Genomic DNA, 14308 nt, shown 5'->3' with positions numbered 1-14308 from the left:
GCTATTTTGCAAGTTCTCCCACTTAGAAATCATGGAGGGGTCTGAAATTGTCATCGTAGGTGCATGTCCACTGTGAGAGACATGATCTAAAAAAAAAATCCAGAAATCACAATATATGATTTTTTAACTATTTATTTGTATGATACAGCTGCAAATAAGTATTTAAACACCTGAGAAAGTCAATGATAATATTTGGTACAGTACCCTTAGTTTGCAATTACAGAGGTCAAACGTTTCCTGTAGTTTTTCACCAGGTTTGCACACACTGCAGGGGGGATTTTGGCCCACTCCTCCACACAGATCTTCTCTAGATCAGTCAGGTTTCTGGCCTGTTGCTGAGAAACACGGAGTTTGAGCTCCCTCCAAAGATTCTCTATTGGGTTTAGGTCTGGAGACTGGCTAGGCCATGCCAGAACCTTGATATGCTTCTTACAGAGCCACTCCTTGGTTATCCTGGCTGTGTGCTTCGGGTCATTGTCATGTTGGAAGACCCAGCCTCGACCTATCTTCAATGCTCTAACTGAGGGAAGGAGGTTGTTCCCCAAAATCTCGCAATACATGGCCCCGGTCATCCTCTCCTTAATACAGTGCAGTCGCCCTGTCCCATGTGCAGAAAAACACCCCTAAAGCATGATGCTACCACCCCCATGCTTCACAGTAGGGATGGTGTTCTTGGGATGGTACTCATCATTCTTCTTCCTCCAAACACGTTTAGTGGAATTATGACCCAGAAGTTCTATTTTGGTCTCATCTGACCACATGACTTTCTCCCATGACTCCTCTGGATCATCCAAATGGTCATTGGCAAACTTAAGACGTGCCTGGACATGTGCTGGTTTAAGCAGGGGAACCTTCCGTGCCATGCATGATTTCAAACCATGACGTCTTAGTGTATTACCAACAGTAACCTTGGAAACGGTCGTCCCAGCTCTTTTCAGGTCATTGACCAGCTCCTCCCGTGTAGTTCTGGGCTGATTTCTTACCTTCCTTAGGATCATTGAGACCCCACGAGGTGAGATCTTGCATGGAGCCCCAGTCCGAGGGAGATTGACAGTCATGTTTAGCTTCTTCCATTTTCTAATGATTGCTCCAACAGTGAACCTTTTTTTCACCAAGCTGCTTGGCAATTTCCCTGTAGCCTTTTCCAGCCTTGTGGAGGTGTACAATTTTGTCTCTAGTGTCTTTGGACAGCTCTTTGGTCTTGGCCATGTTAGTAGTTGGATTCTTACTGATTGTATGGGGTGGACAGGTGTCTTTATGCAGCTAACGACCTCAAACAGGTGCATCTAATTTAGGATAATAAATGTAGTGGAGGTGGACATTTTAAAGGCAGACTAACAGGTCTTTGAGGGTCAGAATTCTAGCTGATAGACAGGCGTTCAAATACTTATTTGCAGCTGTATCATACAAATAAATAATAAAAAAATCATATATTGTGATTTCTGGATTTTTTTTTTAGATTATGTTTCTCACAGTGGACATGCACCTACGATGACAATTTCAGACCCCTCCATGATTTCTAAGTGGGAGAACTTGCAAAATAGCAGGGTGTTCAAATACTTATTTTCCTCACTGTATATATATATATATATATATATATATATATATATGGTTTCATATGTGGTTTTGTTTATGGTTTTCTTGGAAGTCGCATGTGTTTTTTTTGTATCTCATTGCGCTTATAATGTGGATTATTAAAAAGAATTGTGGTAGTGTACAAAAAGAAACTGCTATAATGTATACATGTGATATGTGATATTTTTGCCCGTAGGACCAAGTTTTAATTAACAACACAAAACAAAGAAATGCAATTAGTGCAACACAAGCAATGTACCCAGCGTAATAAAATAAACCTACAGGGAAGCACAGTGGTTTTCTAGTGGCCACTGCAATAAGGCACAACAAACAAAGCAAGTGGATGCTGTAGCGTGAAATTTTCCTTTGACTTGATCTTGAAACCTGTTTCAGCTACATGAAGATATGCTTTACATGGGTTGGAGTGGAAGATCTTGAGTGGCCTGCTATAGAGCTTTGACCTCAATCCTATTAAACACATTTGGGATGAATTTCTCATGCTGACTGCACCCCAGGCCTCCTCACCTCACCTAGATCAATATCTTTATCAACTTTACTAACACCCTTGTGACTGAATGAGCACAAATCTCCACAAGCACATTCCAAAATCTAGTAGAACATCTTCCCAGAAGGAAAGTGGAGGTTATTATATCAACAAATCAGGACTAAATTTGGAATTAGATGTTCAGAAACCACATTTGATTCATGGTCAGGTGATTGGGTTCACATTAACTCTCTCCTCATTCATAGTAGTTTTTGATCAGAGGAAGACATAGAGCAGAGCTTTGCAAATATTTGCATACAATTCTTGAGGTAAAATAGTTCTTGAGAAAGTCTTTAACAGAAAGCAAAGGAAACGAACTCAATCTTTCAGCATTTGGATAATATATAAGTAAGAACTGTATTGTAGTTATTGAAAAACAGAAGCATGTTACCATTAGAGACTATAAAGTGGGAGAAAGAAAAGAAAGATAGAAGGCTTGTGATCCAGAGGAAAGACATCAATGATTGGTCAGAAGCAACAAGCATCTTAGTCTAATATTTAAGTCTAGAACAGATCTAAAAAAATAATAAAAATAGAAGGTTTTAGAGGAATGGGGGAAAGAGACTTTCGTTTAGCACTTAACAACTTGAAAATATAAAAAAATAAACCAATCCCAACACAAGCATGTTTCTCACTCAGTGGCATGGTTAAGAATTGTGTCTTTTGGCGTCCTCTAGTGGTAAACCTTGCTCATTGACCTTGCAAATAAATTGCAGTAGGTAGCTTTAAACATTTTCTTCCAAATACAGTGAAACCTCGATACTCGTTCTATAAGGTTTTGACTCTCCCCTTTTGATGGTTCCTTTTTTCAATGAGAAGTGTACATGAACTGTACAGTAAACTTAACATAAATTTTGAAATACTTGTCATAAATGTTTTATTTACTACTTTAAATGAATAATACAATAACAGAATAGTTTTTCAAACATTTCTATGTAATTTGAGGTTGCTACAGCCACAGTCATGTCCCACCTTATGAAGATTGTGGACTTTTCAAGAAGTAGATGCCGACCCCGCAAACATCCCGAACCATCTAGAGACGTACCAGTGCCAATTGCATCCCACTTCATGTGGAGTTTGGACATTGGAACTCCTTGAGTGTTTAAAGGCTCTGGCATGGAGTAGCTTGGGTTGGATCTGTGATGATCACAAATGTTGAGCTATTTTATGAGTTGCTCAGTAGCTCCTAGTTTTATAACCAAAAATGACTGTATAAGACTGAAAAAAGAACATTACTTATAATCTTACATTCCAGTGCTCATGTTAGTTCTCACTCTCCAGTGTTCTGTATTGTTGAAAGATTTATGATCAAACTCTTGATGTCACCCAAATGAGGATGGGTTCCCCTTTTGAGTCTGGTTCCTCTCAAGGTTTCTTCCTCATATCATCTAAGGGAGTTTTTCCTTGCCACAGTCTCCACGGCTGCTCATCAGGGATAAATACACACCGTTCACCTAAACTGTTAAATTCTGTAAAGCTGCTTTGAGACAATGTCTGTTGTGAAAAGCGCTATAGAAATAAACTTGACGACTTATTTTTTTGGTACAAACTCTGTTTCGAAATATTTTTTTTATCAGAATGTAAGTGTCGTGAGTATTGAGGTTTAAGTTAATTTACTGAAGACAGAATTCTTGCGTTAGGCTGCCAGTTTGCATGACATAATGTACTGTAGCATACAAAAAAAAAACCACATTCTTGCCTAAAAAATTACTTAATAAAGCATCGCCTCATCAAATGTTTATTAAACATTATTTTAGTGTGTATTTGAAAGGTTTTAGCATACTGCATTAAAGCTGATAATGGATAATTGGGTTTTCTCACCACAGGTGATGATCTGATGCGATGTGTTGACCTGTACAACCAGTCTCAGTCTAAATGGTTCGAGGAGATGGTCACTACTGGTCTGGTGAGACACCATGTCTTCTCTTGTAAGAGTAAAATAATCCTTATAAAATATCGTCATGACATTGTCCACGCATTTCTGGTATCCGTAGGAGCTGGAGAGACTTGAAGTGGAGCGGATAGAAGTCATTCGAAAACACCTCTGCCAGTACACGACGCTGCGGCACGAGACAGACATGTTCAACCAAAGCGTAAGTCTTTATTTGGGAACATATATAGGTAGTTCCTGAGTCATAAGCGTAAATTTTTATTTAACAGTAGGGGGGACAATAAATATAAAATTTCTCATGAGCTAATTTTTGAAGGGACACACAAATAATACAGTCAAATTGTATTTATAAAGACACAGTGTCCCCACAGTGAGCATATTGTAGCATGGAAACTGCGTCATTATGGTTATTTTCAAAGTTTTTCTCAGGTTCAATGACAAAGCAAAACAAGGAATTAAAAAAGGGTTACAATTTTATTTAAAATTAATTAAGACACTTAAGAATGGAATAGAAATTGATTATAAAAATACAGTGGGCCCAGTTGGGATGTAGCACAGTGCTCATTTAGTAAATGCACAGATAAACAATATGCTAATTGTGTGTTAGTGTTAACATTATACCAAGTCGTCCCAAATAAAACACTGCATGGGAAACGGCTTTGGTGTGTTAGTGTCAGTGCACTAGTACATTAGTTGCAGTGTTAGTGTCAGTGCACTAGTACATTAGTTGCAGTGTTAGTGTCAGTGCACTAGTACATTAGTTGCAGTGTTAGTGTCAGTGCACTAGTACATTAGTTGCAGTGTTAGTGTCAGTGCACTAGTACATTAGTTGCAGTGTTAGTGTCAGTGCACTAGTACATTAGTTGCAGTGTTAGTGTCAGTGCACTAGTACATTAGTTGCAGTGTTAGTGTCAGTGCACTAGTACATTAGTTGCAGTGTTAGTGTCAGTGCACTAGTACATTAGTTGCAGTGTTAGTGTCAGTGCACTATGCTACAAGCTATTGTAAACAAGCTAACGTTCACTAGATAAGTCATATTTTAATCGCTAATAGAGCAGATTCATGGAGAATTACATCGGTAATCAGCATTTTTGCCGCAACTAATTTATTTGCATCAACTACATTAAAGAGAATCGCTTTATTTAGAAAAAGTTTCTTTCGGCTTCTCCCGTTAGGGGTTGCCACAGCGGATCCTCCGCACGTTTGATTTGGAATATGTTTTACGCTGGATGCCCTTCCTAACGCAACCCTCCCCAATTTATCCGTGCTTGGGACCGGCACTGAGAGTGGCTGGGGATGGTTCCCTGACCGGAAATCGAACCCGGGTCGCAGCGGTGAGAGCGCTGCATCTTAACCACTAGACCACCAGGGGACCCAAAGAGAATCGCTTTATTTAAAGTGAATAAAATACCCTAGTTAATGGAGTTGAACATTAATTGAGCCACAGACACACACCTGACTCGTGTGTTTAGAGTAGGTGAGATGAACTGAGAACGCAGGCAGTGGGTCAAACCACTGTGAGGAAGGGGAGGGGGAACTCAACTGTTTCTAAATGCATTTTTTTTTTTTTGCGGGTTTTTTTTTTTCTACTTGCACAATTATTTAGGTATACATACATATATTTTTCACAATAGGGAGTGCGATAATTGTTTTATAATTTTTGGGGGGGGGGGGAATCCTCGGATGGGGGGGGGGGGGGGTGAGCCAAGGCTCATTGATGCACGTGGGAAGTGAAGGCTGGTTCGTTTGGATGAGCTCCTGTAGCTCAAACTGCTGAAGAAGTTACTGGTGTTAATGCTCGGTGAATCAGAACTGTTTTGGCAGCGAAAAGGGGACCAACACAATATTAGGCAGGTGATCATAAAGTTACGCCTGATCGGTGTATATGCTTGTTGCAAAATCCGCCAGCTATGTCGCTCTTTTTATAGCTACACCAGTCCTCAAAAGCACAAACCTACACACATAAATAGACGAAAAGTAATAATAATAATACACTGGTGAGAATCCTCACACATGACCTGCTGTATCAAACCACATTTCAAAATCGTCACACAGTAAATATCAGGTTTTTATTAAAAAAAATTTAATAAAATTCACAATATTGTATGAACGTGTTCCGTATCCTTGTACAGACGATGGAGCCGGTGGACAAACTACTCCAAGTTGTCGATCCAGCCAAAGACAGAGAGATATGGGTAAAGGAGCACAAGACGGGGGAGGTGAGACCGGTGGACATGGAGCTCTAACTCGCAGGGAATGTGTTGCCGATAGAAGAGGTGGATTTTCCAATTGTTCTTTGCAAGAACGTGAACAGGAGCATCATACTGGAGAAGAAAATGAGTGAAGGGAATGTGAATGAAACTGCTTTCTGAGAAGACAGAGCTCTACTGCCCAGAGCTGTGTGTTATATAGAAATTGAAGCTAGACACCCTGCTAAACTTTGACCTAGTGATGGACTCTGATCAAGTACAAACATGTATAAATAGTTCTCTTTCTCGCACACACAGATATGCACACACACACACACACACACACACACACACACACACACACACACACACACACACACACACACACACACACACACACACACACACTTTTTAACAAGGAAACATAGATGCACATAGCTCTGCATTTTCCCAAATTCTAAATTTTACCAAAATAACTGGACTGCTGGCTAGGAAAGTGGTAGCTCAATGGTTATGATGTTGGCTTTATACTCAGAAGGTCATGATTTTAAATCCTAGTCACCCAGCTGCAGCTTCTGGGCCCTTGAGCAAGGCTCTTAACCCTTTACAAGTTCTCTACAAGTCCGTTTGGATTGAAACATCTGCCTAATTCCCTCCCTCAGAAGAGTTTTAAAGATTATATCACAATCTAGTAACCCTCATTTTTGATACACATATATGTATAATTCTCATTTAAGAGATATAGTGAAGTGACAGTGCAGTTCCTCCACTCTTATGCAATTTAAGAGTTCAAATCCCAGATGCCACAGTCATCTGTCCCTTATTCTCTGTCACGTCAATACACTTCAATACACTTCAATACAAATGAGCTCAGTTAACTTTAGCCAGATAACTGTGATTATTTCTTTTTACATGTACACAAAAATTAGAAACGTCGTGACAAATTCTCGTACAGACAGTAAGTTAATGTTTTACATGTCTGATAATACGACGAACATCCGTTCCATGTTCCGCTTACACTATCAATCATTGCGAAAGCATTGTCTTTCTGTTTCGGTTTTGTTGCCCTTATCTTTTTTTTGTAGCTGCCGCAAAGTTTTATGTCATCAAATGCCTTCGTCTAGTTTGTAGATTGTGATAGAGTGTCATAGCTGACTTTAATAATCATAAATTCAGACATCGGCAGTCAGATGATTTTGGTCGTAGTGGCAATGAATCAGTCACTAGTAAGCATTAATATAATGTACCAATCTCAACTTACAACCACAACATTATTTTCTCAGTAAATGCAAAATCGGGCTGAAAAACATGCTGGCATTAGTGTTCTCCTCCAGGAGAGTTGAACCGCCCGATTAAATGTTACCGCTACAGTAAATGTAAAGCTGCTACAGATTTGCATACAGTCGAACCCAAAGGTTTAAAACCCTTCAGACAAAATAGAGATAGCAAACTTTATATTGTAACGAAATTTTATTGTAATGGGAATGTTCACGAATATCGCTTAATTATTTCAAGTAAGAGAAATGAGCATGATATGATACCATGTTCATGAATGTGATGTAAATATATTGTAATAACCGTTTTTTTATGTTTGGCTTCTTAACAACCTTTAATCTCTTTCATATCCTCTTTCATATCCTCTTTCATATCCTCACAGCAGCTCTTGGATCCTCTCAATTATAAAATACTTTTCGTATTTTTTCTTCATATTGTTGTAATTTTTTTTTTATCTAGTAACCATGCAGCAGGTACAGTTTGACACTCGAATTACATATCCCAACTTATACTATCATTACAAATGTATGTGGACACCTGACCATAAGATTAGTATGTACGTTTCGGAAATCAAATTACACATTTTGCCCCATTGGCAGTTATAAAACGTTTCACTCTTCTGGCAAGATGTTCTATTATATTTCAGAATGTGGTTGTGAAGATTTTTGCTCTTTTATCCACGAGGGTAGTAGTAAAGTCAGGTCCTAATCTAGGTGTGGCTAGCAGGCCTTATTTGGGTTCAGTAGCTCCATAGCAGACCATTCAAGATCTTTCACCATATCCTACTGGAACAGGTTTGAGTCTCCTAGTTTAACTGAGGGTAATATTCATTGTACCACATCCAAAGACGTCCTACACAAGTGTGTGTAAGACTGAGAAAGTCAGGTGTCCCAATACTTTTTCTCATTGAGAGCTTGAGAGCTGACAGCTGTAAATACTATAATAATATGTATTTTACTATAATACAGCTAATGTTTTGGCTTGGCATATGACATAGTTACAAACAAAAGCCAAACTGGCTCTTTTGCAGTCCAGGGATTTGACCTCATAACCTCAGAGCTACCGCTGCCACCATATTATTGCCCTTAATAAATATTACAGTTTTTCTCAGTTGCTTCGGAGCATTTTTTAGATCAAAAATTTAATTCTCAAAACTACTTGTTCAACCTCCACATCATTTAGTCATTTTTGCTCATCATAAGAACATTTCTTGTTGCTTTGATCAAATTGCGAATACTTTGGTACATTCATTTAATCGATTATGTACAATTGTCTGCTGTTTCCATGTTTGTCATGTCGATCAAAATAAATTATACTGGTTTCACCTGCATGGTCTCAACCCCCAAAACATCTCGCCATCAGTTCATTGTATGCAAAATGGTTAAACCAGTTGTCAGAAAATGTCAATTTAAAATCTATTAAACTTTTTTTTTGTGTAAATGCTTCTTGAATTGATGAATTGTGCAGATGAATCTTGAATGTCACTAATGAAAGCGAGTGAACGCCATCAGATCAACCAATGATCAACCAGTTCTCTAAAACAGGTCAAAGGTGAATCTTGTGAACCTTCAATTGGAGAGTGAATACAGACAGAGCAAAACATAGAATTAGAAATTCTGAAAATGGATGAACAACTAGGAAAAAAACTAATACTTGTAGAGTACAGTAAAAGTATGAATTCTGTTCGGTCTTTTGCATTCAATATAAAACAAACATGCAATCAACTAAATGAATTTGTGCTGCTGAAATTCATAGATGCCAAACAGAAGGAAATCAAATTTTGTGCGTTTTCAGTCACTGTGATCCAAACCGTAGTTTATATCAAGAACTCTTTGAAAATTGCTCGTAGGTCCATTTGCTCGTACGTTCGAACTGATTTTCCCCATTAGAATGAATCTAAAAGTGATTTAATCCGTTCCGAGATCTCATTCGATCGCTTATTTCTGCACTTAAAAAGTATTAGTAGCCTCTTTTAACAAACAAATACACCGCACAAAACAAACTCCCGTAATGTAAACATAATTTAACACTTACTCATGTGATAGTGGTTGATTGCGAGTGTAAGACGCACATCACGCTCATAACCTCCTCGGTTTCCATGGTAATTCTATTAACTTTCGTTTTCACAGCACTATCACTGATTTTCTTGGGAGACATTTTTCAAGATTTCTAGTGAAATAAAAATATAAAACTAAAAAAAGTTAAGTTTTTGCTGCACTGAACAACGAGAGCGACCGAGTGATACATCATCAACTAAGCGACTGATGCGACCCTCCGCCGAAAACGGGGAACCGGCAGCGTGGGTTTGCTCGTGCCTTCGAAATTTGCTCGTGAAAAAGGGGTCAAATTTTGCGAGCGGGTTTGCTCGTATCTCCGTTTGCTCGTACAATGGGGTTTTACTGTACTTACTTTTGAGGGATAAACTGAGGATTGTGAGAAAAGTTCAGGCTTTTGCAAGAAATGTATTGCAAAATGTATCCAATGTATTGTGTAGTTTGTACAAATTGTTTTGAGAAATGTACTTACTGGTTTGCAAATATTAAGGATTATTCGAGAAACGCTCCAAAGCAAATGAAAAAAAAAATCTGTATTAAGACACAGTTCTTCAAAACAGCTTCACAAACAATTTTCTTGCTTCTGATTTTTCGAAATGTCCCGAAAACAGGCTCCAAGCACCAGCTGTGTATGAACAAATGTTAAAATAAAAGAGGTACAGGTAATATATTAAAAAGGATTTTGCACTATGCTAGTTTGTTATACCAACATTTTATTGAAACTAATTACAGTTTTCATGCTTATTGTTAAAATGAAATCTCAAATTGTATTTTCTCAGTTTCTATCAGCTTGAGGATGAATTCTGCGACTGCTGATGTACACTTTTGTTTACGTGTTTACTTCGAAATGTCTGTAAGAGACTGTAAATGAAAAATGAAAATAACCAATTGATTTTTTTTTTTCTCTTTTATTATTTGGTTTAATATGTGAAATAAAGTTCATGTTTAAAAATGTCTCCAAAGTCATCCAAAAAAATGCATCACTATATATGTTTTATTTATTTTTTATTGTGAAAAGAAAGTGTTTCATTTATAAGGGGTTAAAATACAAAACAATCGATACACTGATACATTTCACGGGGGAAAAAATACAAATCTGTATTTTTCCTGATTGTTTATTAACTCGTATACTGGTAAACTCACAGAGAAAAACATGAATTTTTTGCTGGTATAGGTGATATGTCTTTAAATACTCAATTGCTTTATAAAGCTTTAAAGAACATACATTGAAAAATAAAAAAAAAATGAACTAAAAAAGACTAAATGAAACTAAAAAACATGTATTCTTGATTATTCCTTTTATTTGTAGTAGCTTTAAAGGAATATTACTGGCATTTTTCGCAACAAGAAAAATAGTTGGTAAATTGGACAGTGCATTGTTGCTGCTTTGGCTTTGTCTCCAGTAGTTTTATTCTGATACTGTAGATTCATGGTGTCCCATTTTCTTTTTGTTTTTTTGCACTCAACAACTGATGCTAAATGAAATCAAAACGTTTAGCTATTCTGCGTATGAACTAATAGTGCGACGACACACAGCTGGCCAAATAATTCCTGTATGACTCAGGCAGTAAAGGTGGCGTTTGTTTTATTTAAGCCTCACGTTGGTGTATCTATATAGACCAAAGTTTGCGGAAACCTGACCATTAGATTTGTTCATTTTTTTTTTTTTTTTTTTTTTTTTTACATTCCACATTTGGTCCCCATTTGGTATTATAATACAGGGTTTCACCAATCAGATTTTAGACTTTTTTAAAACATTTTTAAGACCATTAAGAATGAAATTTGAGATCTATATCATATCATCAAAAACAAACACCCGCGAACATTGTTAGCAAACCGACATTAATCGAGCCCTAAAGTATCGCTAAACTTGCACTTCCACATAGCTGAAAAATAAAAATATGTTATCGTCTGTGGTTCAATAGCAGAAAGTTGATTGGTTGTTGCATGTTGGTCTCATTTGTGGTCGTATTTTATATATGTATAGGAACTTATATTTGAACTAGCGACAGAAATAAGTACTACACCACAGAGACTGCAGGAGCATTTCAGTGATCGTTAGAGGAAGCGTTACATGGACATTAAGACCTGTTCAAAATGATTTAAGACCTGGGGAATTTTAATTTTTAGACTTATTTTTTTACTTTTAAGATTTAGCGGAAACCCTGTAATAACCTCGACTCTTTATAGCTTCCACCCTTCCTGGAAGATGTTTCAGATTTTGGAGTGTGCTTGTGGAGATTTGTGTTCAATAGGGTTGAGGTCAGAGCTCTATAGAAGGCCACTCAAGATCTTCCACCATATCCAATCTTCATGGAGCTGGATTTGTGCACAGAGGCATTGTCATGCTGGAACAGGTTTGGGTCTCCTAGTTCAAGTCAAAGGAATTTTTCATACTACAGCAACCAAAGACATTGTATACAGTAATGTGGCCCTATCTTTGTGGTAACAGTGTGGGGAAGAACCACACATGGCTGAAAAAGTCAGGTGGCCCAATACTTTTGTCCATATAGTGTGTTTTGGCTCCAGGGTGCTAAAGTATGGAACAAAAGCAACCACTTTTTTCATTGTGCAATTCTCGAGAAAATAAAAAATATATAATACTGAGAATATAAAGTTGTTACCAGCATATGTTAAAAAGGTTTGTTTAGTCAATCATCAGTTTTTTTAGGGAATTGAGATAAGTGGGGATGAGAGAACTGACTGATTCATCATCATCGGTGTGGATTTTCTCGCCACGGCCCTCTGAGCCAACAGAGCTGGGTGATCTCACGACCCCTGCGTATGGCGTGCTGTAACCCTGCAACGAATTAAACGACAGGATGTGCTTTAAGTATAAACAGATTAAATATATGTATTTTGTTAGTGTAAGCAAAAATACTGCCATGGTTAGACGTACTGATGAGTAGCCCTTCCCAAAGCTGCCTCTATTCTTGGTCCTGATCTTGGTGAGAGCAGATTCGGCTATGTCAGCTCGCTCCTCTGCGTCGTCTAGCTCGTGTACGGTCTTTCTGTACTTGGTCAGGTTGACGTTAGCCTGCTCCTCCTGCAAGCACACATGAATCGACTGAGTGCTGAGTATTTCAGCTGGAATCTTTAGCGTATGCGGATACAAACATACTCAGATCCTCATTCATCACAGCTTCTGGTGACTAAATCGGAATATAAAATGAGAGGAAGAGAATGTCCTTACAGGATCGATGTTGAGTTTCAGTCGATACTTCATAGCGCTGATAATGTACCCGATTTGTTTTTCTCCACAGGACAAAGTAGATATTTACACCAATAATAATGCATTTAAGACTATTCATTTCACACTAAACAGTTTACATGTAATTCCATTTTTGACCACTAGTAGCGATCTGCCTTTTTTATTGTTGCCTTAATTTTATTTCTTTCCATTGCCTTTTAAACTGGCTCTTTGGTCCAAATCATTTGATTACTACGTCCCTACTAATATAAAAAAAGTAGATATCTTCTTTTTAAAAGATAAACAGTTCAGAGGACAGTAAATCTGTACGTCTATACAAGCTGCACATTGACTATTCTAAAATATGTATACAAGTATTTCTAGTAATAGTTTTGTCCTTCGAGAAGATCTACTAAAATGGTTGCTGACATGTGAGGGGTGTACTCACTTTTGTGAGATACTGTATCTATATAAAACTGCTTCCTTCGAGTCCTTTCTGTGAATTGAATTAATGCTTACACCTACACTGCTGTATAACTTCTCAATAAATATACTCCTCTGGAGTTAGAATGAAGTAAACACTGTATGCATACCGATCAAAAAAGATCATACACTTCCTGACTCTCATTTTCGTTTTCATTCGTTTGTTTAAGAATGATTTTCTTCATACCGCCTCCTCGACTTGTCTCTTATAGGTTTTCATTTTAATCTGCAGCCGTTCCAGCAGCTCCTGCATTCTCTGCTGGTTCTTCTGATCCTCTTCAGACTGGAAGAGGAGCTCCTTGAGTCGCCGCTCGTTCTTCCGCAGCATCTTCACAGTCTCGGTGTGTTTCTTCTGCTCGGTTTCCAATTCCAGCTCCAACTCCTTCACCTGCAGAATGAACACGATTGCAGAAAGTGCCCAAATGTTTGCACAGAAGTAGTTGCTGAGTTATGATAAAAAATTATTGTGTGCCCTTTTTGTACTCCAGTAAAGTTGATATGAATAATCCTGTGAATTTCTAGCACTTACTCTGCTTTCCAGCTTCTGAATAATCTTTTTTCCTCCTTTCATGGCCAGCTGCTCGGCCTCATCCAGCCTGACCGTCATGTCTTTGAGTTGAGCCTCCAAGCCCTTCTTCACACGCTCCATATGCATGCTGTGCTCCTGCTCCACCCGCAGCTCCTCAGCCACTCGTGCAGCCTGCACAGAAAAAAAAGGCATCATGGTGGAGTTTGAGATGTTCTTCTGGAACTTTTAGCACTGATAACTACATAGCAATGGGGATTCTATCGATAAGCCATCTCTCTTGGTTTTATAATCATACAATTCTTACTTATTTGTAATGAAAATGTTAATTACTAGCGTTATAAACAATTTGATAAAAATACATGAAACAAGCTAAAAAAAAGGTCTTCACGACAAGTTCAAGCCATGTTGGTTCTTGTTGTCAATTCAATTTGATTAGATACACCATATAGATTAATATCAAAATGAATGTCTATAACACACCTATACATTTTATATAAAGATATTGCACAGCTTCTGTTCAAACCAAATTTCAAACTAAATTTCTCAGTGTGTCCTTGTGTCATGACTGTTTTTTTAAG

General features: G+C 37.8%; 2 protein-coding genes and 1 long non-coding RNA gene across 8 annotated transcripts in view; 2 read left to right on the top strand and 1 right to left on the bottom strand.

The window, feature by feature from the left end:
* The window catches only part of gas7b (growth arrest-specific 7b), a 56943-nt gene extending 46463 nt beyond the window's left edge, over positions 1-10480 (top strand). For both annotated transcript variants that reach the window (XM_083556979.1, XM_083556980.1), the window contains exons 12-14: positions 3946-4025; positions 4114-4212; positions 6143-10480. In XM_083556979.1, the coding sequence (XP_083413105.1) occupies positions 3946-4025; positions 4114-4212; positions 6143-6256 (293 nt within the window). In that variant the 3' untranslated portion in view covers positions 6257-10480. The remainder of the gene's footprint in view (positions 1-3945; positions 4026-4113; positions 4213-6142) is intronic.
* On the top strand, positions 4640-5119 carry LOC310734846. The gene is made up of 2 exons (XR_014536161.1): positions 4640-4716; positions 4994-5119. It is a non-coding gene; the product is annotated as an uncharacterized lncRNA (long non-coding RNA).
* A 40-nt stretch (positions 10481-10520) lies between the features above and the next one.
* The window catches only part of LOC310734619 (uncharacterized protein MYH16), a 150945-nt gene continuing 147157 nt past the window's right edge, over positions 10521-14308 (bottom strand). For 2 of the 5 annotated variants that reach the window (XM_083556910.1, XM_083556909.1), the window contains exons 20-24: positions 13731-13901; positions 13389-13589; positions 12428-12574; positions 11603-12328; positions 10521-11392 (exon numbers count right to left, since the gene is read on the bottom strand). In XM_083556910.1, the coding sequence (XP_083413036.1) occupies positions 12176-12328; positions 12428-12574; positions 13389-13589; positions 13731-13901 (672 nt within the window). In that variant the 3' untranslated portion in view covers positions 10521-11392; positions 11603-12175. Of the gene's footprint in view, positions 12329-12427; positions 12575-13388; positions 13590-13730; positions 13902-14308 lie in introns of all 5 variants that reach the window. The other 3 variants (XM_083556908.1, XM_083556907.1, XM_083556911.1) reach the window with 2 other exon arrangements.

Source organism: Silurus aristotelis (genome assembly GCF_946808225.1).
Source record: "Silurus aristotelis genome assembly, chromosome: 12".
NCBI lineage: Eukaryota > Metazoa > Chordata > Actinopteri > Siluriformes > Siluridae > Silurus > Silurus aristotelis.
This window is presented reverse-complemented; position numbering and strand designations above follow the sequence as displayed.